This window comes from Ochotona princeps, chromosome 20, assembly GCF_030435755.1.
Source record: "Ochotona princeps isolate mOchPri1 chromosome 20, mOchPri1.hap1, whole genome shotgun sequence".
NCBI classification, from domain to species: domain Eukaryota; kingdom Metazoa; phylum Chordata; class Mammalia; order Lagomorpha; family Ochotonidae; genus Ochotona; species Ochotona princeps.
In genome coordinates this window covers 9473984-9500169 of record NC_080851.1, presented here as the reverse complement: position 1 = coordinate 9500169, position 26186 = coordinate 9473984, and the positions used below count along the sequence as shown (strand labels likewise).

The 26186-nt window shown below is 40.0% G+C and overlaps 1 protein-coding gene across 1 annotated transcript in view; it reads right to left on the bottom strand.

Moving 5' to 3' along the window:
- Positions 1–26186, bottom strand: part of ANKIB1 (ankyrin repeat and IBR domain containing 1) — a 76287-nt gene that overhangs the window by 32845 nt on the left and 17256 nt on the right. Inside the window, exons 4-8 of the mRNA XM_004582518.3 lie at positions 18966–19148; positions 10973–11090; positions 7191–7399; positions 5973–6061; positions 1928–2072 (exon numbers count right to left, since the gene is read on the bottom strand). Coding sequence (XP_004582575.2) covers positions 1928–2072; positions 5973–6061; positions 7191–7399; positions 10973–11090; positions 18966–19148 — 744 coding nt within the window. The remainder of the gene's footprint in view (positions 1–1927; positions 2073–5972; positions 6062–7190; positions 7400–10972; positions 11091–18965; positions 19149–26186) is intronic.

The following is a 26186-nucleotide window of genomic DNA, read 5'->3' as shown; positions in this document are numbered from 1 at the left end:
GTTTATGTCCCAGGGGACCTACTTCCCATCTAGCACCCTGCTTTTGGCTGGGAAAGCAGAAGATGGCCCAAAGCATTGGGACCCTGCACCCACATGGGAGGGAAACCTGGAAGAGGTTCCTGCCTCTTGGCTACAGATCCGCTCTGCTCCAGCCATGTGGCCACTTGGAGAGTGAATCAGCAGATGGAAGATCTTCCTCTCTGTCTTCCCTCCTCTCTGTATATCTGACTTCCCAATAATTCTTTTTTAAGTCTTAAAAATAAAAGAAAAAAATAAACACCATTGGCAAACACCAGGATTTGTATTAAAAAAAAAATGAATGTTACAAAACTTTCTTTTTTTGTGTGTTAGAGATTTTTAAAATGTACTTTATTTGAATGGCAGAGTGACAGAGAAAGAGCTCTCATGTGCTGGCTTATTCCCCAGATGCCTGCAACAGCCTAGGCTTAGCTGGAGCCAGTAGCCATGATCTCCACCTGAGCTTCCTGTGTGTGGGGTAGGACCCAAGTCCTAGAGTCGCCACCTGCTGCCTCCCAGGCACATCAGCAGGAAGCTGGATAAGGAAGCAGAGACAGGACTCAATGCCAGGCACTCCATCACAGGGATGTGGGTGTTCCAAGCAGGGGCTTTACCCTTACGCTACAACTCCCACCTCTATTAGGGTGCTTTCTACGTTAAAGAAGCAGGACCCTTTCTTAAAAGTCCATACATTAGGGCCCGGCGGCGTGGCCTAGCGGCTAAAGTCCTCGCCTTGAAAGCCCCGGGATCCCATATGGGCGCCAGTTCTAGTCCCAGCAGCTCCACTTCCCATCCAGCTCCCTGCTTGTGGCCTGGGAAAGCAGTCGAGGACAGCCCAATGCATTGGGACACTGCACCCATGTGGGAGACCCGGAAGAGGTTCCTGGTTCCCGGCATCAGATTGGCGCGCATCAGCCCGTTGCGGCTCACTTGGGGAGTGAATCATCGGACGGAAGATCTTCCTCTCTGTCTCTCCTCCTCTCTGTATATCTGGCTGTAATAAAAATAAATAAATCTTTAAAAAAAAATTTATAAAAAAAGTCCATACACTAGGAAAATTTTGCACAAGGTAGATAAAATAAAACTTCATGTATAAAACTTCACAATTAATATACAGAAAAGGTGAAATAAACATTCTAATTTAGTGTATGAACCCATTACTTGGAATACAAAAAACATCATCATTTCTAAATTCAGAATTCCTATTTCTAAACATTAAGGAGTATAATATATAATGTCTTTGGGAAATCTAAAGCAAGTACTACTTTTAATATTACCTCAATCAATCAATCAATCAATCAGAAGGTATAATAGGCAAAGCAGTACATAGTTCTGAGCAATAATTTAACTTTTTAACTATCTTTTCAGTTTTCCTTCTCTCTCTCTTTTTTAAAGATTTATTTATTTTTACTGGAAAGGCGGATATACAGACAGGAGGAGAGACAGAGAGGAAGATCTTCTGTCTGATGCTTCACTCCCCAGGCAGCCGCAATGGCTGGAGCTGAGCCAATCCGAAGCCAGGAGCCAGGAGCCAGGAGCTTCTTCCAGGTCTCCTACATGGGTGCAGGGTCCCAAGGCTTTGGGCCGTCCTCAACTGCATTCCCAGGCCACAAGCAGGGAGCTGGATGGGAAGTAAGGCCTCCGGGATTAGACCCGGGGGACACATGGGATTCCTGTGGGTTCAAGGTGAGGACTTTAACCACTATGCTATCGTGCCGGGCCCAGTTTTCCTTTTCTTTTAAACTATTGCCTCACCTGAAAAGTTTAATGTCATCATTCCTTTCTGCAGTTTTATTGAGAAATGAATCCTGGAGTCCATTATTGTGTTTAAAACAAAATTAACAAAAATATTCATACAAGTCTAATACAATTAAAATTGCAGAGACCAGACAGATGACTGGCAACACACCTTAATATCAAACTGCAGGTACCGCTTGTCCATCTCCTTAGAAACCACGCTCTCGATGATGTCCACAGGCACAAGCTGGAAGCAATCGTAGGCAGGGCAGAAAATGTTGTGAGCCTCACCCTCTTGAATTTTTAGATTCAAAAACCTATCAGCATCATCAGTTGACAAAAGAAGGGCAAACACAAGTTACTTGAACATACCAAAACCTTTTTTTAACGCTTACTTTTGTTACTTGTGTCATTTGAAAAGCATCAATAAAGTGTCAAGGATGGACGTAGTCCTAGTTACTTACCCAGCCACTGATTTTTTATATAGAGATGAGATATATTACCCATATTTCTATGTTTTATGTATTTTTACATATTTCAGTTGCGCTTTAATTTCTTAAAAAATCTGAAATAATGTTTTTATTTTACAGTAAGCATTTAGAAATGATGAAGTAGAAAGCTCATATTCAATTCTCAATGTTAAAGGGGGAAGGTACAGAAATAGGCATAAAGAATTCAAGATATTTGGGAGCAGCACAGGATATGGCACAAGTATTTTCACGTTTTTCTCTTTGTGTTTCATTTCAATAAATATAAAAATTCAGTGTTATGTCCTACTCTAGATCCACCTGTTACAACAATAAGAAAAAAAACGCATGGTCATGCAATGAGAATAGAGCTGAGGTGAACTAAAGGGTTGAGAGCAGGATTATGAGTGAGAAAAATCCCAGATCTGCTACAAACTATATGATCTCAAGCAACTTATTTATTCTCAGCTCTAGTTTTCTCAGATGTGAAATGAGAAAATAGTATATACCTCACAGGGTTGTTATACAGATCCATGCAGTGCAAGTGCAATATCTGCATGAGGCCTGGCACATGGGAAAACCCATCAATTACACTAAGAATTATTACTGTTAATGTTATTTAATACTGCCTTTGGAAAAACCAAGATTACACTGGATTTAACACTAAATCCTGGAAAAAATAAAGAGGAAACTGGACAATGAAATCACAACTCTAGCATCATCACCATCAACAGCTTTTTCCACTAAGGATAGCATCCTTTCCCTTTAGTTCTCTCAGTTCCTAATTCTGCTGCACTTAAACAAAGCCCAAAAGCCTGTCTAGACCTTAGATCTCCTGCTTTTGCTCTATATCTCTCCTCCCACCACACCCTCAATCCTGGTACTTCAATGAACATGCACCCGCTGTGCCCTCAGGCAGCCTTCCTTGGCCTCTTCACCTCTTCCCTCCAGGTTCAGGAAATTCATGTTTTTCTTGGCATTTTTTTTTTAATCTTGCCCTTTTTTACTCCTGATCCCTTATATTTTAATAGTTTACTGGGTTTCCATCTCCAGTCTCTCTCATTCTCTCTCTGCTTCTCTCTGTAAATCTGCCTTTCCAATAAAAATAAATAAATCTTAAAAAAGAGTTATATATAGAGAGGGATATATACATATATGTATACATATCAAGAGAGGCAGAAAATGAGAGAGAGAGAGAGAGAGAGAGAGAGACTTTCCATCTGCCGTTTTGCTTCCCAAATGGCCACAACTGCTGGAGCTGAGCCAATCTTCAACCAGGAGCCACAAATCTCTTTGAGGTTTCCCACATGGGTAGCAGGGGCCCAAATACTTGGTCCATTGTTCCCTGCTTTTCCCAGGTCATTAGCAGGGAGCTGGATTGGAAGTGAAGCAGTAAGGACTCAAACAAGGGTCTGCATGGGATGGCGGTATCTTCATGTGTGGCTTAATGCACCACGTATGGTGCTGGCCCCGAAGTTTATGGATTCTGAGCACACCAGAGTAGATTCAATGATCTGTAGGGGATTACATGACAGAAATGAGACAAATCATTTCTCTGCTAGCCTTTTTGTAATTCTGATAGATTATGAAACAAAAGTCTGGCTAAGTTGCAGAACCTGAACTCTTATTCTCAGTGTCATAGGGCTACAGTGGTCTGGGAACGAAGTAATAATGCTGGAGGGTTCAAGCTCTGGGCCAGGTACTTCAGAGCAGCTAGTTGGGCTGCTAAAAGGAGTTGGGAAGAATACCAGAAAGAAGAGCTTGCAAGTGATCTGAGAATGTTCAAAAGCATTTCTTTTCTACAAAAAGGTGGCAATGAGTTACAAGTGATTTTATCAACATTGGAATCATGTAACATGTAAGTTGTGACTGGTGCTTGGTTTGACAAGACAAGGTCAAGCAGGGAGGCAGATTCCTACATACACTGGCTGCTAAGGCACCAGGTAAATGGTCATTACATCTTGCAAGTTTAAACCTTACTATATATTTCTCATGGTTATTCTGTGAAGAGTAGGGGAGATGGGTCCTGTGATATGAAATTAGGTGAGAAAAAGTCAAAGAAGTTAAAAAAATTTCAAGTAAATTTCTGGAGGGTGCAGTTTTTACCCCAAAACTAAGGTCAACAGCTGCAAACCTAGTAGAATGCAGGTGATAGGTCCTACTTTAGGACAGCCAACTGTTCTAAGCTAAATCAGGCACTGTACGTGGGAAGACTTTGAGTCCAGCAAGGCCCTGACTGTGAGCGCTGAACCTTGCCAGTGAGTTTGCCTGTGTCACAGGCAGGGATTGCAGCCCAACTAGTCTCATGGTAGAGTTGAATAGGGATGACTTGTTACTCTTTTTTTTTTAAATGTATTATTTTGCTTAGAAATAAGAGTTATAGATAAAGGGAGAGGAGAGAGAGAGATCGCTCTTTTGTCCAGTGATTCACTCCCTAAATGGCTGCCATGGCAAGAGCTGGAAGTCAGGAGCTTCTTCCTGCTCTCCCATGTGGGCGTCGGGCCCAAGACCTGGAGACATGCTCCACTGCTTTGCAGAGCCACCAGCAGGGAGCTGGACTGAAAGTGGAGTAGCCAGGACCAGAAATGGAGCCCATGTAGGATGCTGGAACTACAGGCGGTGCATTAGCCTAATATGTCACTGTGTCCTTTAATTTTGTTTAAATCCAAGTTTTTTTCCCTTCTAGTGGAATCTTATGTCATACACAAATTAAGAAAAAAGAAAGAAAGAAAATATATTCAAAATGAAAGCAGAATGACAGATCAGCAGGTCGCCTAGGCAAAGGGGATGAGGTGCATGCAGGAGGGTAAGTGGGAGGCAGAAAAAGAAAGGTAGGAGGGATTCAAAGGGAAATGAGGAAATTTCTGGAGTTGACTGATATAATCATCTTGATTGTAGTGATGATTTCATGTGTGTGTGTGTGTGTGTGTGTGTGTGTGTGTGCGCACGTGTATTTGGTTGAATTATACCAGCTGTACCTCCAAGAAAAGTGTTAAAGAACCCAAAACAGAATATTTGCTTAGGCTCTTGGTTTTTCACCCACATGATGTTCCTTACCTCCCTGCTCTTGGTATTCATGAAAAAAGTTTGACAACTTCTGATTTTTCAGATTTCCTTAGAGTAATTAACATGCTTCATGAAGGCTGTCAAACCAACACTTGTGTGTGTCCAGAGGGAACATGATCTCCTACTGATACTGATCTTCACTGTTTAAAAATCTCCCTCAAAAAGTGTGACAGGAGAGCAAAGTCAATGGAAAAAGAGAAAATATACATTTTGACAAGGTAAATGGAAGAGAATTTGCCACTTCCAACCACATCTAGCAGACATTTAACTCTACATTTAAAAACGAACTTTAAATATCCACATTCTTATAGATTTTCAAAGCTAATTGCTTGTCATAAAATATTCAGAGAAAGCACAAAACAAAACACAAATTTTGGGATGTAAGATAGAAACTAATTCTTGATATATAGGGGTAGGCAGGAAATTTATATTAGGTACAATATAAAATAGAACAAGAAAACTGTATTCCTGTATAACTGATTTGTTCCTAGAAGTGCCTTACATTAAACAGCCTTAATTAATACAGCAAGGAAGATGTCAGACTCTTCCTCAGTAGTAAAACACATTTCAGAGTAATTCTGAAACATAAATAGTCCACACCTTTATACTGAAAGCAAGCACTTTCCAGTATCAGCTCAAACTGCTACCATGCAATAAAAGATGCTAAGCTGCTTATATACTCACGACTCCCAACATCCTCTACAAAAGTCATGTCCACAGGGCATATCCACTGGGTCTTCAAATACAGAAATACTGCACATGCAAATGTCACACTGGAGATGAAGAAGAACAATAATTGAAACAGTCTCACATTGCAGGGCAAAGAACAATGCATTCATTTTGTTCATTGGTTTAAAGCAAAAATATTAGTGTAGTAAGTAAAATTTTAGAAGTTAAGCAGCTCCAAGTTATGAGGGGAGTTAAAATTAGTATAGATACTCTTGAACAACAAATGCTATGTCGACCTCATTATCAACTACTGCGGCATTTCAATGTTTTAACACAAAGTCAAACTCTTAAGTTCCAAATGTATATAATACTCAGCAATGGTGCATTCTGAGATCATTACAATTTATGCAAGGCAAGATCAAATCACATGCTGCAAATTCAACACTTCAGTATCATGTCCTTTTCCCTATACTTACCTTGGGAAATCTGTAAAAACAGAGTAACTTTTGTTTTAAAGACAGTAACTCAGGATATTCAGAGTAGTAACTTGAGGCTTTCTATCCAGGAAACCCTGCTAGAAAACCAAGCATTTTCTAACAGACTTCCTGCAATCAATCTTTATGTTTCATATGCAAATTATACAACTAGGATTTGTTATCCAAAATGGTCTAGATGAAATGAAGATGACTTCCATTCTTATCACATATTTTAAGTGGCAAAATCATTTAACAAAATTAACATTTGCTAAAACAGTACACTGATGGTATGATAATTTAAAAATGCAGACAATCACAGTACAGTTTCTTAATAAAAACAAAACACTCTGGAAAGGAATGCAGAAGACAAACTCTACCGGTTTCCTTCAAATACAGAATCAGTACACTGCAAATGCTTCAAAATTAATGGCTTTCAGGAAATTATAAACATGCTTTTATTTTTCTTCTTTGAGGTGCCTATCACAAAATCAACCTTTAATATTCCAGTAAACCATGCTTAAAGCTTTAAGCACCTGGCGTTACAAATTAAAAAAAGTAGATGACTTTCCCAAACTTTGTTTCCATTTTTGAAAGGAGAAAGAAAATCTTTTTTCTCTGATAATAACCATTAGAACATGAAAGTAATTGAACATTTAAATAATCAGTTACAAAAATGATGACACTCTATGGAACAATATTGAATATTTAAAAAAACTAACAACAAAGCAAAGGGAAGGCACTAAAAACCAAACCATACCAAACTGGTGTCTAAATCCCCAGGGGACAGACTGAGCTCATCAGGAGAGGTGACAGACGAACGTGTGGTCCTAGGAGTTCTCGGAGAAGGGAGTGTGTCCCAAGCATTGTACCCGCTGGGCGGTGGAGTTGGCATCTGCACACCTGATCGTTGGCAGCAGTTCTCTGGGTTGGACATCCAAGCTTCAAGTAACTTCTCCCTGTCCCAGTCTATAGGAAAAACAGAACAGATATCTCTCAAAAAAAGCCATCTGGCACTGTAATATTTTAAATGTCACCTTGACAAAAGAAAATGTGAGGACAAATGAAATACAGGTCATCCAAGAAAAACAAGTGCTTATACAGGAGTAACTGCAAATGAGTACCTAATGTAAGTCTGTGAATGCTTCTAAAGCAAGATGTAAACTCTCTTATAACCTATCGGAGCTATCAGCCACATCAGTTTCTATGAACATGTTCAAAATTCCAGTTAATTTTACTAATATATACAGACATGCCTCACACGTCACTTTTAAAACTAAATTTTTATTAGTGTAGGTTTAAATTTAACCTTCTTTATTCCTTCAAAAAATATATGTCTTAGGGCCTGGCAGCGTGGCCTAGTGGCTAAAGTCCTCGCCTTGAACGTGCCAGGATCCCATATGGTCGCCGGTTCTAATCCCGGCAGCTCCACTTCCTCTCTGTCTCTCCTCCTCTCTGTATATCTGACTTTGTAATGAAAATAAAATAAATCTAAAAAAAAAAATATATTGAATAAACCACCTTAAAAAAAATATGTCTTTGAAATTGTCCTCACTGTTGTCAGGCTGTAAAATTGTTCACTATAAGCATGCCAAAACACAACATCAGGTCCTAAAAATTTCTTGACAGGCTGAAGGAAGGTAGCAGGGACATCTGAAAGTATTAGGGTTACAACAAGGTTTGGTGAATTGGGTATAAATTCTGTGTAAAGTGACTTCAGACTTGATTTTACTGAAAAAGATTAGCTTCCTACTCTGAACATTTTACAGCTTTTCAAAATCAAGAGCAGAGAGACACAGAGGAAAAGTGTTGCCATTAGCTGGTTCACTGCCAAAAAGCCTGCAACAGCCAGGCCAGCTGAGGACTGAAGCAGAGAGCTGGGGGACCCTATTCAAGTCTCTAGCCAGGTAGCTGCAACTCAATCACACGAGTCATCAGTACAATCCCCCTCCCACACAGCTGAAGCCATAGCTGGGGATGGGTATCGGACCCAGGCACTAAGCAACTGTACCACCTGATACACATGCAATGGAAGGCAACTGGGAATTCTGGAAAGCAGCATCCCAGTCAGGAGCCACTCTGACAGTGAGCATCCTGAGAGATGGCGAAGGGCATTCAGGAGTGGGCACCTGGCCAAACACTGCGTTAAGCTGTTGGGACTGTGGGAATTCTTCACACTACTCAGAACACGGCACAACTTAAAACTTATAAATTGTTGGTTTCTGGAATTTTCAATTTAATATATACTTTTAAACTGTGGTTAAGTAGCATTACTTAAAAGAAAATATCTGTTATTTAAATATGACTTTCAAAAGCTGTTCTAATTTTCTAAATCTGTTTTTTTTTTAACCCAGGTCTATAATTTTTCAGTATGATTTACTTCAAGGCTTATAAAGACAGAAGTAGAGAAACATAATTTTATAATAAAATTTACAATACATATGGTTTTAAGTATTGTAAAAATGTATGGAACAATGATTTTCAGAGGCTAATCCACTTATGAGGTTTGTTTACAACATATTCTTATGCCTCATCTCATACTTGAGAAATTGAGTCTGCACTGATCTTAGGAGCCTGCACTTAGTTTTCACATTACTCTTAATTCCCACAGCTATTCAGGGCGGGAAAAAGAGTGGAGGACATCACTACTGCAGGCAGTGGTTCACAGGGGTATTTACCAACATAGCACCTGTGGAAGTAATCAAGGGATGATGGGAAATGCAGGTTCACATTTCCCTCTGATCAAAAGACGACATACGATTTTTAGATGTTGGTATTTAAAATTAGATGACAGACTTACTGTGAGGGTAGAAAAGCAAAGGCTTGAAGTGACTAGGAATGACAGCCATTGCTTTTTTATTTTTAACAAAAACTTTCACAGTTGGGAAATACGATTCTTTGAAACCATATTACATATCACATACCAAATGGGCAACCAGAGGGGTCCAACTCAACATGTGACAACTTTTAGAATGGTTATCTTAATCACAGAGAACTGGGCAGGAGCTGTGGCAGGTTAAGCAACTGACTGCCATACCATCAGGGATCCCATTAAGTGCACCGGTATGAGTCCCCGTTTCTATATTTCCCAATCCAGCTCCCTGCTAATGCACCTCGGAAAGCAGCAAAAGATGGCTTAAATATTTGGGCCCTTTATCAACCACGTGGGAGATCAGGATGTAGTAACAGGTTCAGGATATAGCACCAGGTTTGACTGTTGTGTACATTTGGGAAGTGAAACAGCAGATGGAAAAATCTTTCTCTGTCTCTTTCTCTTTGTAACTGCCTTTCTATTTACATATAAGTACACAGAGAACTTAGAACACAACCTGGGACTTGGTGATTTCTTTAACAATAATAATAATAATAGAAAAAGAAAACCTTACCACCACCAAAACCATTCCCAGATTGACACCTTAACTTCATTTCGTGCATTTTATAGAAAGAGAAACCATATTTACACAAAGTAAGTGCAGTTAACAAAACTAGTAACAATTCTTTTTTTTTTTTTTAAGATTTATTCATTTTATTACAGCCAGATATACACAGAGGAGCAGAGACAGAGAGGAAGATCTTCCGTCCATTGATTCACTCCCCAAGTGAGCCACAACGGGCCAATGCGCGCCGATCCGAAGCCGGGAACCTGGAACCTCTTCTGGGTCTCCCACACGGGTGCAGGGTCCCAATGCATTGGGTCGTCCTTAACTGCTTTCCCAGGTCACAAGCAGGGAGCTGGATGGGAAGTGGAGCTGCCGGGATTAGAACCGGCGCCCATATGGGATCCCAGGGCTTTCAAGGCGAGGACTTTAGCCACTAGGCCACGCCGCCGGGCCCTAGTAACACAATTCTTAGGTATTTAATTCAACTATATACTTGAGTGACTTCAGCAAAAACTATTGTCAAAAGCAAGACTAGGACTACAAATCCCACCAACTGCAGGTACAAGTTCATTTAATAGCTCCAAGTTTAAAAGAAAATGTCAATCAACACACTGCAAAATACAAGATGTTATGAAAATGATGAGCACTTTAAAAACCACAGCACTAAGAAATCTTAGGCCTGTTTAAAAAAAAGCCATCATTTTCTTTTAAAAGGACAAGTGTTACCTATTTTTTTAAAGTATTAATTTATTTATGTATTTGGAAGGCATAGTTAGAGAGAGAGAGAGAGAGAGAGAGAGAGAGATTGAGAGAGAGAGAGAGAGGTCTTCCATGCTCTGGATCACTTCCCAAAGGGCTGTAACCGCCAGAGCTGAGCCAGCCTGCAGACAGGAAGACGCTCCTGCGTTCTTTTGGGTTTTCCACGGGGCGGGCAGGGGCGCCAGCACTGGAGTCACTTGTGCTGCTTTCCAGGTGCTCAGACACGGGGCAGCCAGGACTACGGCACCCACGTGGGATGCTGGTATCAGAGGCGCTGACTTCGCCTGCTGCACCACACCTGGCCCGAATAGAGCCATCTTTTAACTTGAAAATTTCAAAAGGCAGCCATGGTATTAGAACGTAGGAGATGTTTTTATTTTTTGTTTTTAACTTTTATTATTACCATGAGCGCGAAGTAAAGCTTCAGCAGTAAACAGAGGTGCCTGGAGCATGTCTGCGGTTTCCACAATAAGCATATCTTTCAATCGGCGGAGATCCTGAGGTCTTAATCCTTCATATGGCTTCAAAAAGAATAAAAAAATAAAGTTAGATTAACTATGGTGCTCTTAATAAGTATCAAAATACCCATAAGCAAATATGTATGATTACCATTGACTCAGTCTTCTAGTTTCCATTTAGTTGCTGAACTTCAGAAGTCCACTGCAAACTACCCTTCCACAAAACCCCATTGGACCTGGAAAGCACGTGCTGGCTCACACGTCTTACTGCTCTGAAAGTGAAAGCACCATCCTACCGTGGCAAGACTGACTGAGCTCACAATTTGTAAGGCTGGATCACACCAAAAGAGCAACAGAAAGAAAAATCTATAATGCTGTTACTAAGCAGTAATCGTTACTCACGTTGTCACGCACTTCTGTTCTTTATGCAATACAAGCATGTGTGAAATACGTGTACATTTAAGTAAGAATTTGAGTCACTGAATCATCAAAGCAGCTACATGTATTCCAACCCAAATCTAACCAGGCTGCTGGTGGGGTTCCCACGACAGCTGGCGGGGAATCTGGAGGGCAGTGACCAGGCTGTGTCCCCAGGACTTCCTCAGGCTGGATTCCTCACTGCCCCTTGGTTTGCTTCCTGAAAGTTGTGCATCATCTCAGGTTTTTTGTTTGCTTGATTTTTTGTTTTATTTTCCCTCTGAATTCCTTTGGTGCCCTTCATTTACTTAACTTCTAATAAAAAGCACAAGAATAAAAATCACAACTGCCTTACCATTCAGTCCTGTGACAATCACTATCAAGAATTTCATTCATAGACTCATACATTTATGGCAAAGTATTGTACACATTGCCAGGCAACTTGTTTTCTTATATTTTATTCTTTATTATTTTACCTTTAATTATACACACACACACATCTACATCTATTTTGCTCTTTTAAGCAGGAAGTAACCAGCTTTCTGTGAAAAGTGTAGAATCAAAGGTTCTAGCTTAAAAATTCCCAACTCCTGCCCGGGAAAACACTTACTGGGATGTACTTTAGAGCATCTATCATAGTTATCAGAGCACTCCGGGCAGTTAAAAAGTAATCTCAGCCATTATGAATGACTTGGAGATATTTCATACTCAGATACTGGCTTTATTCCTAGTAACAATTTTACCAATTCTCACGAAACAAGTTCTATTTATGACTAGTTCTATTTAGCAGTGACCAGTTGGATATTCTGACCAGACTAACACCCTGATCTTTAGGCATTTTCTGCTAGGGATGCATTGAAAAACAGTGAGTATGTTGATAACCTGAAAGATGAACACTGTTGACCACATAGAAATCTACCAAGACAGAAACATATTTTACCTTCAATGCAGTCAGTAATGTTATAATAATCAGTAGGTTAACAATCTTAAATAAAAACTTAACTTAAAGATACAAATTCTACCTAGTAAACTGGTCAAAGTTAAAAAAGAAGGAAAGACAGCATACTCAATGTTGGTGAATTTCAACGATCTGTTCCTCAGATATACAGTTAATAAAATTTAGAACCAGTCTATCATTTAATAACTAAGCATCTTTTAACATGAAGCTTTAAAAAAATCATTTTTTGATCTGGCACTTTAGGTGTAGGAATTTTCAGAAATTCTCTCAGAAAGTTTCAAACCATATCATGTGCAGTTTGCTTTTAATCTATTTTATGAAAAACCAGTCTTACTTCAGTGATTAAATCTGCATGTTCATTCCAGTATGAAAGCTACATACTGTGTATATATAATGTTACTTCTAGAAAATCCACTCCAAGTCCTGACTTGGGATTTTAGCTACCTCTCCCTGCCTCTGCAACCAGAGTATTTCATGACACTCCTACCTGTCACATCTGTGTTTCCTGCTCTTAGTTCTTCAATTTTTTTTTCAAATTAGCTATAATTCCCCCTCATTTGTGATGAACCACATAGGTAGAGAGAAGATAGTGAGTTTAATCATGACTCACAAATTAGTGTCATCTAGAAACTGAAAGTGTGGGTAATAATAGGGAAATAATTTTCCTTACAATTTTGATATTATATAGTGAAAAGATTTGCTTTTAGATATATTAACAAGAGATACTATAATGCATTTAATCTGCATAGATTAAGTTTTTAAAAATGCATGTAGTTTTAAAATTAAGAAATACAGTTCTTGAAGGACAAAAAATCTTGCCTTCATGAATAGGTGATATATTCACTCTGATTCAGCACAGAACTGTAATTAGGTCATGCGAGGCATTGTAATACCCTGCTCAGTCCCGAGTGGGCACTAGCTTTCTCTTTTGCAGGAAGGATTAAAATGAAGGTGCCTTTCTCTTTCCTGTTACAAAGATAAACTGCTTCTATTTTCAGATTAAACACAAACCAGTAATAACCTTCAAGGCAGACAGTTCTGATAAAAAGAAAGAAAAAGGAAAGCAAATTAAAAAGAAACAGTGAAATATGGTTATCTTTTTTGCATCAGTGGACTACCGGAGAAATATGACACAGTCTAACACACAAACTGCACTGTTTTGGGAAAGTGATGGTCATTTTCAAAGACTGTTTCACAAAAACTATGGCATAAAGGAATTGAAAAGTAGCATTTTTAAAAACACTTGTTTATTTGAAAGGCAGAGTGGTAGGCAGGAGGAGAGGGAGCAAGAGAGGCAGACAGGCAGGGAAAGAGAGGGGGAGTCAAAAAAGGTAGACAAAGAGGAAAAGGGGGAAAGAGAGAGAGAAAATGATCGACTGAGTTTCCATTTGATGGTTCTCTCTCCAAATGGATACAAGCAGCCAAGGCTGGGCCAGCCCAAAGGAAAAAGCCAGGAGCTCAATTCTGGTCTCCTGCATGGATAACAGGAACCCAAGTACTTGGGCCCAGGACAGGCCGAAGCAGGAAATTAGATTGGAAATGCAGGTAAGATTTTAACCCAGGAACTGATATTGGATGTGGGGATCCCATCAAACTGCTTACCCACCTGCACCACACTGCCTGTCATGAAAGTAGTGTTTTCCTCCCAAAATGAAAACAGACTCTTGCTTTATTCCCTGCCCCATTTGAATATGTGAAAGATGTTCATTGTGTGTGTGTGTATGAGAGACAGAGAGAGAGAGAGAGAGAGAAAGTTATTTATTTACCCAAGGAGAGAAAGGTTATGTATTTCCATTCCCTTTTAATACTAATCTCCCATTAGCTGATCCATGAGCTTGGCAGGAAGGGAGAGGGAAAAAACAGCTAGAAACGGTCTTTAAATTTTTAAATGCTCCCCTTTGTTTCTGTTTCCTGTCTTCTCACTCAGCGGTTCTTGCCTGGGATTCAAGATCAGGACTATTCTTTACTTCGACCCAACAGGAAGAAAACTGCTTCTGCAGAGAACAGCAGACTGAATCAGCTAAGCAGGGTAACGAGTTAGGAAACCTCCAACACAGTCCATGGAAAGAAATGGGGGCCTTCCTGGGCTTGCAGGTTGGGGGGTGGGAAGGGGAAAAGTGTTCACCTTTCCTTCCTAACTCTCACACTGTCAGATCCTCCCTGGGTTTCCTGTGCTCTCCTTGGGTTTACATCAAATGAACCCAGGCTTCCAAGTCATCACTTTTGGCCTTATGTCCCTACAGCATTATCATTCTGACATTATTTATAAACTTATTTGTGTGTTTCTCTCTTTCTGTCTCTCTCCTCCTCTGCTGGAATATCAAAACCCAGAGAGCAGATGCTTATCTTTGTTCCTCCTTGTTGCTGCAAGAACCTAAAATGGTAGCTGGCAGAGCACTCACATAGATTTTTCCTGAATAGCAGAGGTTAAGAAGTCAGATCTACTCATTAAAATGAATCATTTGGGGGAAAAGGGAGAAGAACTAAATTAAGACAAATCAAGGACAAATTACGGAGACATTAACCACTATTTGGATTTCCAATCAAATCACTAATTAGTTAAGAGGCTATAGCAAAGCGTGTTAACTGGCCACTTGTGATGCCAATTCAAGTTTAGCTGTACTATTCTGATCAAGGCCCCTGCTAATGTGGGTTGGGAGGCAGTGGAAGATGACCTACATCCTTGGGTCCCTGACATCCACAGGGGAGACCCAGATAGAGTTCCTGGCTTTAGCCTCAGCCTGGCCCAGCTCTAGCCCAGCTCTAGCCTCAGCCTGGCCCAGCCCTGGCCCAGCCCTGGCCCAGCTCTAGCCCAGCTCTAGCCTCAGCCTGGCCCAGCTCTGGCCTCAGCCCTGGCCCAGCCCTGGCCCAGCCCTGGCCCAGCCCTGGCCCAGCCCTGGCCCAGCCCTGGCCCAGCCCTAGCCCAGCCCCAGCTGTTTTGGCCAACCATCAGACAGAAGATTCAGCTTTGTCTTTCCCTCTCTGCTGTTCTGCCTTTCAAATAAATAAGTAAATCTTTAAAAAAAATACTTAAAATATAATTCCACCTTAAAAATCTAAATTTTAAAGAGTATCTAATTACATTTTAACTACATGGCAAGTAATGTAAAACTACTAACATGAGGCAGAGAGACTTTTAAGCTGCTGGCTCACTCCCTGAGTGTTGACAATGGCCCCTACCCGGGGGACAGTCACAAGCCCAGAACCCAGTTCAGTTTTTTCTCATGAGTGGCAGAAATTTAACTATCATGTATCTGTTTTAGCAGGAACCTGGAATCAGTTAGAATGGGGTATCAAACCTAGGTACTGCCAACATGGGATCTGGGCATCTTAACTAGGGCTGTAACTGCTAGATGCCTGCTCCCATCCCCAGATGAAGTTTAAAGAAAATATCATCATTTTGGTGCATGAGGACGTTTCTTTTCAATGAGGTAAAAATCACAACATAAAATTAACCATTTTAAAGCATACAGTTCAGTGGCATCCAGTACATTCACAGTGTTGTACAATCTAATTCCAAAATATTTTCATCATTCCCAAGCAAATCCCATATCCATTAAGCAGTCACTAATCATCCCTCAATCCTTGCAGCCCTTGGCAAACACCAACATACTTTCTGCCTCTACCAGTTTATGTATTCTGGATATTTCATTTCAACATAATCATTGCAATATGTGGCCTTTTGTAAGTGGTTTCATTCATCAAGCACAACTTTTTGAGGTTGATCTACAATAAAGCTTTTATTAGCAATTTGTTCACTTTTATAACTAGGTAGTATTCCACTGTGTGTGTATATACCACACTTTGTTTAGCCATTTATTTGTTGATAAGACATTCTGGTTGCTTTTATCTTTTGGCTGCAGTGAATATTACTGCTATAAACATTTCTGTATAGACAGTTACTTGAATTCAAAAGTATTATTCTTTATATTACCAAAGTAGTAGATAAAAGCAAATCCAATATAGATCCGAAACTACAAAATGAGGGGCCATCCATGTGCCATTACAGGTAAAGCTGCCACCTGCAATGACAGCATAGCCTATGGGCACGGGATCAAGTCCCAGCTGCTCCACTTTCAATGCAGCTCCCTGCCAAAGAGCCAGGGAAAGCAGAAGACAGCCCAAGTGCTTGTGCCTCTGCACCCATGTGGGAGACCCGCATGAAGCCCCTGATCTTCTGGCAGGAGGCCCAGCTCCGGGCTGCTGTGGCCACATGGGGAGTGAATTAGCAGATGAAAGATTTTCATTTCTCTGTCTTTCCTTCTCTCTCTGCAATTCTGATTTTCAAATAAATCTTAAAAAGTATAAAGTAGAATCATATGGTTATGATATTAGCAGGTCACAGACTTACAGCCATGTAAAATGGCACCTCTGAATATCTTTCAAATTAAAAACTTAGGACATAAAAATTCTAAGAAGTTACTTTAAATATCCACTCCACTATGCTTTTAAAGGTAAACAATCCAATTACTTAAATGTCTATCGAGAAAACCAGCTTAAAATATGTAGATTACATGTTTTCACTTGGGAAAACCGTTCACAATATATGGTTGAATTGAAAAAATATTTTAGGAGCCAACACATATTACTTTACCTTTTCATTAAAAACCAAGTATGTCTACACATTTGTTTAAGTCTGGGAGAACAAACACATAATAAGCTTTCACCTCTTAGGAGGTAGAGTCAGAAAGGAAAACGATTTTCATTTTTAGTAATAAACATTCATTATATATTTCAGGAAATGCTATGAAAATAGAAAAAATAATTGTAATTATACAAGCATACCCCCACAAACTCATGGAAGGATCAGATGTTTGGCCTGGTGGTTAAGTCACCCACATCCAACAGTGGAATGTCAGGTCTCCAGCTCCTCACGTGGCTTCTTGCTGTTGTAAGCCACAGGAAGTAGAGGTGATGGCTCAGGTAGCTGTGCTCCTGTCACCTCTATGGGAGGCCTAGATTCTGGCTCTGCTTTGGCTCAACCCCAGCTGTTGCAGGCCTTTGAGTGAAGCAGCAGATGGGAGCTTCTGTTTCTGGCTCCCATCAGCTAACTCACTCTCCAAATGCTTGGAACAGTTGGGGATAGGCCAGACCACAGCCAAGAGCCAGGAATTCCATTCTTGCTAGGGCATGCATTAGTAGAAACTGGATCAAAAGCAGAGCCAGGATTCAAACCCAGGTACTGTAATATGGGATGTGGGAAGTGTGGTAGCCAAGTAACTGCTGTACCACAGTGTCCGCCTGTTTAAGAAATTTGTGAAGTACCCTTGCATACAGGGTAAATACTCAGAACAAATAATTCAGATTGTATTCTTAGCGTAATGAAACATTTAAATGATTTAAGCGATACAACTGAGGTTTAAACAATGTCACTTTGGCTTTTGTGTCCAAAATGGATTCTAAAGGCATCATAAGGAATGAGACCAGTTGGAAAGCTACGATAACAGTTCAGAAGTAAAGGTGGTAAGGACCTAGGGAGGCAGAAGTGGAGACTTGGAAGAGCAAGTGGTTTAAGGCCACACCAATGAGGGTAAAATGATGGGAAATCCCTGAATGAATGAGACGTGAGCAATCTAGAATGCTTGCCACATTTAAGATTGAGCAACACAGAGGACTTAGGTGATGTAGGCAGGGAAGCAGAACAGATAAACCAGAAGAGAATGTCCTCCCCAAAAGCAAGCAAAGGATGTTTCACTAACTCTGGTGCAGCCAGTGGTGTCAGGTGCTGTGTGGAATTCAAGAATGATAAGCAGAGGAAACTTCCTGGATTTGGTAACATGGGACTATGAGAGATGATGTTCCATCACAGCAGAAGGAAAGTTATGTTGCAATGGCCCGGATGTAAGATGGCTAAGTGGATATATATAAATGACTCTTAAGTTTTCTCTCTCATATAAAGAGCAGATACTGGGAAAGCATGGTCAATGGTTGTTAATTTTTTAGAATCTTTTGACTTGAGAGGCAGAGACAGAGTGCTAGTATCAATTTGATTTACTTTGCAAATATCCAAAGTGGCAAGGGCTGGTCTAGGACCAAAGCCAGGAGCTAGGAACTAAAGTCAGTTCTCTCACGTCATCTCATGGATGACAGAGATTCAGTGACTTGGACCATGACTACTGCCTCCCCGGGTCTTTACTAGCAAAAAGCTGGAGGAAGCTGTTTCAAATTCAGGCATTTTGATTGGGAACATAGCCATCTTAATAGAAAGGTTACATTCCTATCTTTCCCCGTGCTCAATGGGGAGTTGTCAAAGCACGATTATTGGTAAGAACATCTAGAAAAGAAAAGAATGAAGAGGAAGAGGACTAGCGCCTTGAAGGTCTCCTATTACACCTCAATGTGCTCTTGACATGAAAGTAAACACATTCACCTAGGAGAGAGAAAACCTCTCCCACCCCAGGATTTCCAGATATGGTTTTATATTTCTGACTATGGAGAAGACAGGATATTTAGCGCACTGCCAAGAGGATTATACAGAATTTTTAAAACAAACTAAAATTCAACTTAAAAACAATTATCACAATGATTCATTAAAAATTTTTTTTTTTTTTTTTTTTTTTTACCTCTCGTTTGTCTAATGCAGCATATTCTGCTTCTATTTCTTCAGCTTCCGGGTCCCGTGAGAACACCATCTGAGACTCCAGATTGAGGGCCAGGTCTTTGTGGTGTTGCTTCTCAGCACAATCACAAGGAGTATCTTTATTTTCATTCTCAGCAAACAAATCTCCTCCATGTTTTACTAAAAGCTAAAAAAGTCTCTTTCAAAAGTTTGCAATCAAGCTATTTTATGCTTCATATTCAAACACATTTAACGACATGGCAACAACAAATAGGGCGTACAGAATGGGTTATTTAGATACCAGTGACTCCCAATGTCAAAATAATTGTTTTTATTTTTCAGTAATACAAAGAGCCTTTGGTTAAAACAACAGAAACTGCAACAACCCCAAAAGCCGGTTTCTTCAGCTTCAAAGAGAAATTCCAACGGATTTTTCCCAGTCTAAAACTATAATTTTACTCAAAGATAAAAGAAATTAACATTTAATGTTATAAATTTAAAATTATGCTTACAATTTCTACAAATCTTTCTTAAATTGTCAATACTGTTACCATACCGACTACTGCTTGAACGCTCTGGCAGTGAGATACTGATACACATTTAGTCAGCCAGTCACCAAGGGAAAGCTGCTTTTAGCATCCCTCCAGAGAAGACAAGGGAGGCTGACACATCAGGTGGGAGACAAATGGAACAATGACTGTTCGCTGCTCAGGTCTCAGGGCGCTCTGAAGTTTAGGTGCACTGTTACCAAAGTCTGCGTGTTCAAGCTTCTCCATTTGTCCGTAAACACACGAGTGAGGGCATGGATCCCACAACCAGGCAGCCTCACTAGGAACAATCCTGAAACAACAATGCTTTTACAGGACTCAGTCCTACTCACAGGAAAACAGGAACAGCCACCCTCAATTCACTGTTTTCTAGATACCAAGCACCACAGAAAGAACTTATAATAGATCTTCTCAGTGTGAACAGTGTCATGTGATGACAGTATTTTCATACGTCAGAAAAGTTAAAGAACTTGACCAAAGTTACCAAGCCAGTTTAGAGATAAGTTTAGCCAAATCTGTCATCATGACTGGATTTTACAGTGGCACAGTACAGACTGATCACATGGACTGAAGGAGTCAAATACAGCCTGGATCATCTTGGTGTTCTGACAGGTGCTACTCTATGACTTAAGTGTGCAGATTGTTTAGAGTCCATTTTACATGATGGTTGATCAAAAACAACTACTTTGTATTTTCTTCCAAATGATTTCACTTCTCCATCTCACCCCTATAACACACACAGGGACCTTGTTCGCAAAGATCTTTGAAACAGATCTCGTTATGGCTGCCCTACAGTCACCTAAGACAGAACAAGGGTTTTACTAGTGTAGTGTCATGCCTGGAAGCTGCGGTCTTGCTACCCCAGGCTAGGGTTATGCCTCAGAATTAAGATAGTTTTAACAAGTTTTAAGTTGTGAAAATAAGCAAATACATAAACCAAGTACATAAAATACAGATCTGCGGTCAGAAAGTTTAAAAGATTTACAATCTGGCCTTTCAGGAAAAGATGTTCTGGGGATGGCTCTTCAGTCATTGTTACTTATAACTTTCAGAGTTGGACAGCGAAGTCGCATCAGCTGTTGTTTACCGCTAGGACCTTTCAGTCAGAGAGTGGCCTGGACCAGTAGCATCATTGGAATGTTGTTATAAAAGCATAATCCACACTTCCCACCTAACCTGCTCTCATCCCGAGCCTCAAAAACTGCATCAGATCCTAACATCTAGAAGCTTCTTATGTACCTAACAATACATGTGGAAAAGCAATGACCCTGGAGTAAAGCCAGTGTGGCTATAGATGCTGACACATTCATATAACTAATCTACTCAACACTGGGGATGGATACACAATTCAAAGCACGATCTATTGTAGTTTTTAGCTTCTCTGCCTCACAGGTTATCCATTACACACAAAAAATGAACTACATGCTTCTGAATGTTGCAGAATAATAATAAATCTTACTAAAAAACTGTTGCTGTACAAAATCAGTTATTTTGCTTTGACACAATGGAGTTATACTTGTTTTTTTTAGAGGCACTTTTAAAATGCTCAAAGTATCCTAACTTACCATTTTTCTCACTCAAATTGGCCAAAGAGGATTGGCTACTGAAGGAAGTATTGAATTCAAGTGTGGCTTTTATCTTGTCTTGGGAATTACTTGATGATATATAAATGTTCTAACATCTGAATAAAAGTATCTCAACTGGTCTGTTCTTCTAGTTCACCATTCTTTTGCAATCCCAGAGGAAGAGGGTAAGGGGCTTCAACAGGGACAGCCCTCAGTATTCATATAAATCCTGCTCCACCCTTTTGACCCACAATCTAAACAGCTGTTGTTCCTGAGCAAGCGCTTTTTAAAGGGTCATTTAACGCAGGCCTACATGCAAAATGAGAACTGTAATTTTGAGGCAAGATGCAAAACAAGATGATTCCTAAGGTTCTGGTTCAAAATTACCCTTTTATCATCTATTTCCTATATGCTTTCGAGTATTCATTATACACCCCATTCCTTCTACCTTCACTTTCTACTGGGTCTTGGCCCACTGGTCTCTTAACTCAATCCTGCTGTCCATCTAGTGCTTTTCCCAACAGCCTTGTGAACCACATAACTACTTTGTTCCAACAACGCACTGCATATATGATGGTGGTCTGCAAGATTACAATGCAGCTGAAAAATTCCTGCTGCCCAGTTGATACTGCACATATCGTAACATCCCAGAGCAAGGCACTACTCCCATCTGTGGTGACATTGAGGTAAGCAAATCTACAGCACAGTCAGTCCTACAAGATTATAGCACATGCAATTATGTACAACAGATACATAGTAGACTTCATCATGTAGGTTTGTCAGAGTACTCTATGATGCCTGACAATGACAAAACTGCCTAATGATGTAGTTCTCACCATATATCCCTGTCATTAAGCTATGCATGCCTATACTTCTCTTTCTCAGCTACATTTCTTAAATTAATCACTTACACTAAGTGCCTATTTCCTCAGTAAAGCAATAACTCAACCATCCCCAGCAACCTGACTTCTACCATGATCATTTCGCTGGAAAAATATTCCTGAAAATAGTTCATGCTTCTTACTCTCAACTGATAAGCCTTCCTCAGACCTCCGCTTCCTGCACCCTCCTACAGCATTTCATTTCTCCTTGAAATTCTTCTTGGCATCCCTGACATCGTATCATCCTGATAATCTTACCTCTCTGCCTTTGTCATTTGCTTCACAGGTTCTATTTCTCATGGAAACAGAGGCATTTAAAGATAGTCCTTCCCTATACTGACGCTGTGACCTTAACTCTATTATTTGATCAATCACCTAAAGCTTTTTCCTTGGCTCTCATCTACATATTATCTTGCTTTTAGTCGCCAACTCTGTAATGACATTCAATCATAAATCTATTTTCTTTATTTCCATTTAGGTCTAATTTTCAATTGCCTTTCCACCATTTTAGGTGTGTGATCTAGGCTCCTCATCTGAATCATTTTAAATGAAAACTTCATATATTCTCCCTTCCTTCTAACCAAATCCTTTCCCTACTTTCATTTTACAGATATCTGCTAACTGTTACAGGCTTGAAAGTCCTTCAGGGTTAAAACTGTGTTCACTTGATTTAAAAAATTCAGCTAATTTGTTTTAGTCTAATTATAGGTCTGAATGAAGGTTATTATAGAAAATGTAGGGGAAAAATCAAAGAGAAAATTCTATCATCCAAAGATAGCTTACCACTACCAATATTAACAGTTTAAAGGCTCTGTCACTTTATTTCTATCCTTTGCTTTCTTTTTATCACTGACCAAGTCACAAAATGCTACCGTTCATTACAAAATCTCTTGTGTTTGCCTCATCCTCATTTCCAATGCCTGTACAAATCCAGGCTCTATAACAGTTCACACCAGGTGTCTGTCATAATCTTTAACTCTCAGCAGACACGGTAGCTAGTATGTTGGTATTTAACACTGGCTGTATACAGGAACCACCTGGAGAACTTTAAAATGCCCATGTCTGTAGTCCACTCGAGACCTTTCATTTTATTGGTTGAGGTTTCTGCATAGCTGTTGCTGGAACCATCTAGGTGGTTTGATAGTTATAGTTCATGGACTCTGAGGGGGATGACAAAAGATATGCACACTTTTATAGCTGGTTCTAAAGAAGCTGGCCACAGATTATGCTCCACGCCAGGGTTTTACAAGCTTTCATGTGAATATGAATCATCTTCAGATTTTTAAAAAAGATTTGTTTATTTGCCCTTGGAGAGAGAAAGAGAGACACAGAGAAGAATCTTCCAGTTACTGGATCACTCTCTAAATGACCACAAAAGCCAGAGCTGAGCTGGTCCAAAGCTGGGAGTGAGGAGCTTCTGCTGGGTTTCCCCCGTGGGTCCAGGACACAAGGCCTTTGGCCGTGCTTCATTGCTTTCCAAGGCCATTAGGAGGGAACTGGATCAGAAGTGGGGCAGCAGCACATAAACTGGAGCTCCTATGGGGTGCTGCTGCTGCAGGTGCAAGAGCAGACTGACAGGCCATGAGTCCTCCCCGATTTTTTTAAACTACAAATTGTGATTCAGTTGATCTGGGACAGAGCCCGAGATTCTGAGAGTCTATTTCCAGCACATTCCCAGATGATTACTGTCAGTACCAGTTAAGGACCATTTTCTGAGTAGCTAAGAAACACTCCTTTAGAATTACTTCATTCAAATCGATTCCACAGTGCAACTATGAGACCAATCTGATCATGTTTCCTTTCAAAGTATCACTTTTCTTACCAAAAATTTTCTGACTGAAATTTTTATATTAAAAAAAAAAATTCTGTATTTAGTGGTTTCTCCATGGTATGGCCTCTGTTCTTTTAAGTCACCTGTCGTCTTGTACCTCCAAAAATTAACTGTATACGCTAGCGACCTATAACGGTAGTTCTCAATTCTGCCATGGGAAACAGTTACCAGGAGAACCTGCTAAGGTGTTCCTATGAGTAGTCCCAGAGATTCTCTGTTGGAATCTGGAGGTTTGGTGGGTTTAAGAATTTGTACTGATGTTATAGGTCAGTCACATTATGACAGGCCTCTTACATACTTCTAGTAAAATCTTACCTACTCAAACCCTACTACTCCCCATGGAATCTTCCAGGATATTTATAATTGAGATGATATCCACTTCTTTTCAATGCCTGCAAATAATTACTACCTGAATAATTAATATAGTCCAGAGCACCATGATATTTGAGAGGATCATAATGAGACCATAACTCTCTTGGTTAAGTATTAGAAAACTAATGTCTGCTCAGCTGCTGAGCTGAGACTATAATTTCTACATTCTTTACCCTTAAAACTGCAGGTGCTAAAAATGATATATAACCTGGTAAAATGCTGACCTGTAAATGACTATTTTACGGTTTTTCAATGAAGTGTGAAATGCTCTGAAAGTGTCAGACGGGCGTCAGCACTATAGCCCAGTGTGACTTAGCACTGTTGGTTTTCTAGTGACCTCTATTTGATCTGTCACTAGGCATCTTCACTTAAAGCTCTGAGTAAGCAAGGGGGTGTGAGTACATAGCAGCCATCTGAGATAACACTCATTTTAAAAGTAATACTTCACACAAAGATGAAGATTAGCAAAAAGATCCAACGTCTAACACATCTATCATTTGCTGAGTTATTATTACAGGTTAAGCATGGATTCAAATAAAAGAGACCTAGTAACTTGGCTGGTTCTAAAAGTTTACTAAGGCAGAAGTAGCATAAAATGTTTTAACACATCTGAGCCATCACCTCTTTCCAGTGCCCTATTCTCGCAAAAAAAAAAAAAAAAAAAAAAAAAACCCAGAAAATAAAACGCCTACTAATGAAGAAAAATTATTTTACATTTTATGTTTTTAAAATTTAATTAATTTATCTGAAAACCAGAGTGAGAGAAAGGGAAAGACAGAGATAATCTATTCACAAGCTCACTCCCCAAATGGTCAAAATAGCCAGAGCTGGGTCAGGCAAGCCCAAAACTCCATTTAGATGTAGCCATGTGAGTGGAAAAGGTCAGAATGTTTGGGCCACCTGCTGCTGCCTTCACAGGTATGGTAGCAGGGACCTGCATCAAAAGGCATCAGTGAAGACTCCAACTGGCATTCACATGGGATGCCAGTATCAATGGCTCAATGCGCTGTGCTGCAACACCAGCTCCAAACTTTGCTTTGGTTTTTCAAGTCCTTTTTGTGATTAAAGTATATAGATGTATTATACACTGATAATGTTGTTTTATTTTTTATTTAAAAAATATTTTGTTTTATGGTATGGCACAATGGCTCAGTAACTAAATCCTCACCTTGCACATGCTGTAATCCCATTTGGGTGCCAGTTCATGTCCCAGCTGCTCCACTTCCCACCCAGCTCCACTTCCCTTTCTGTGACATGGAAAAGCAGTAAAGGATGGCCAAAAGCCCTGGGGACCTGCACCCATGTGGGAGACTCAGAAGAAGCTCCTGGCTTCTGGCTTCGGATTGGCTGAGCTCTAGCCATTGTGGAAACTTCAGGGGTGAACCAGCAGATGGAAGATCTTTCTCTTTGTCTCTCCTTCTCTCTGTAAATCTGCCTTATCAATAAAAATATCTTCAAAAAACCTTGATTTTAAATCATTTAAAAGGTAGAGTGTGCTGGTTTACTCCCCAAATGCCTACATGAGGCAGGGCTGGGCCAGGCTGACTCCAGGAGCCTGGAACACCACGTGAGTCATCATTTACTGCCCCTTGGGATGCATCCACTGGAGGTAGGTCACCACATGGAGTAGCTGGGACTCTAGCCAGCACTGAAAATGGTACCTGGGCACCTTGCACGGGCGTTTAATCTACTGTACAACAATAATCACAACATTAATAACTTCTACATTAAAAATGAAAACCTTTGCTTCATCAAATATTTACATAATGCTTGGATTTATGACAAGTTAAGGTTTACAGGTCAAATGCAGACTGCTGCCTGTTTACGAATTAGAGGTGCTTTCCTTTTGGTTTATCCTAAATAAAGGTTTATCAATGTAAGTGTTTTCAATTTTGAAATAACTGAAGATTACTCCTTTGCATTACTTCTATTTCCTAAATAATTTTGAATAATTAATACTTGTGAAATTGCAGATTTTATCACTTACAGAAACTGTAAAAAAATACACCAAATGAGGATTCAACATAA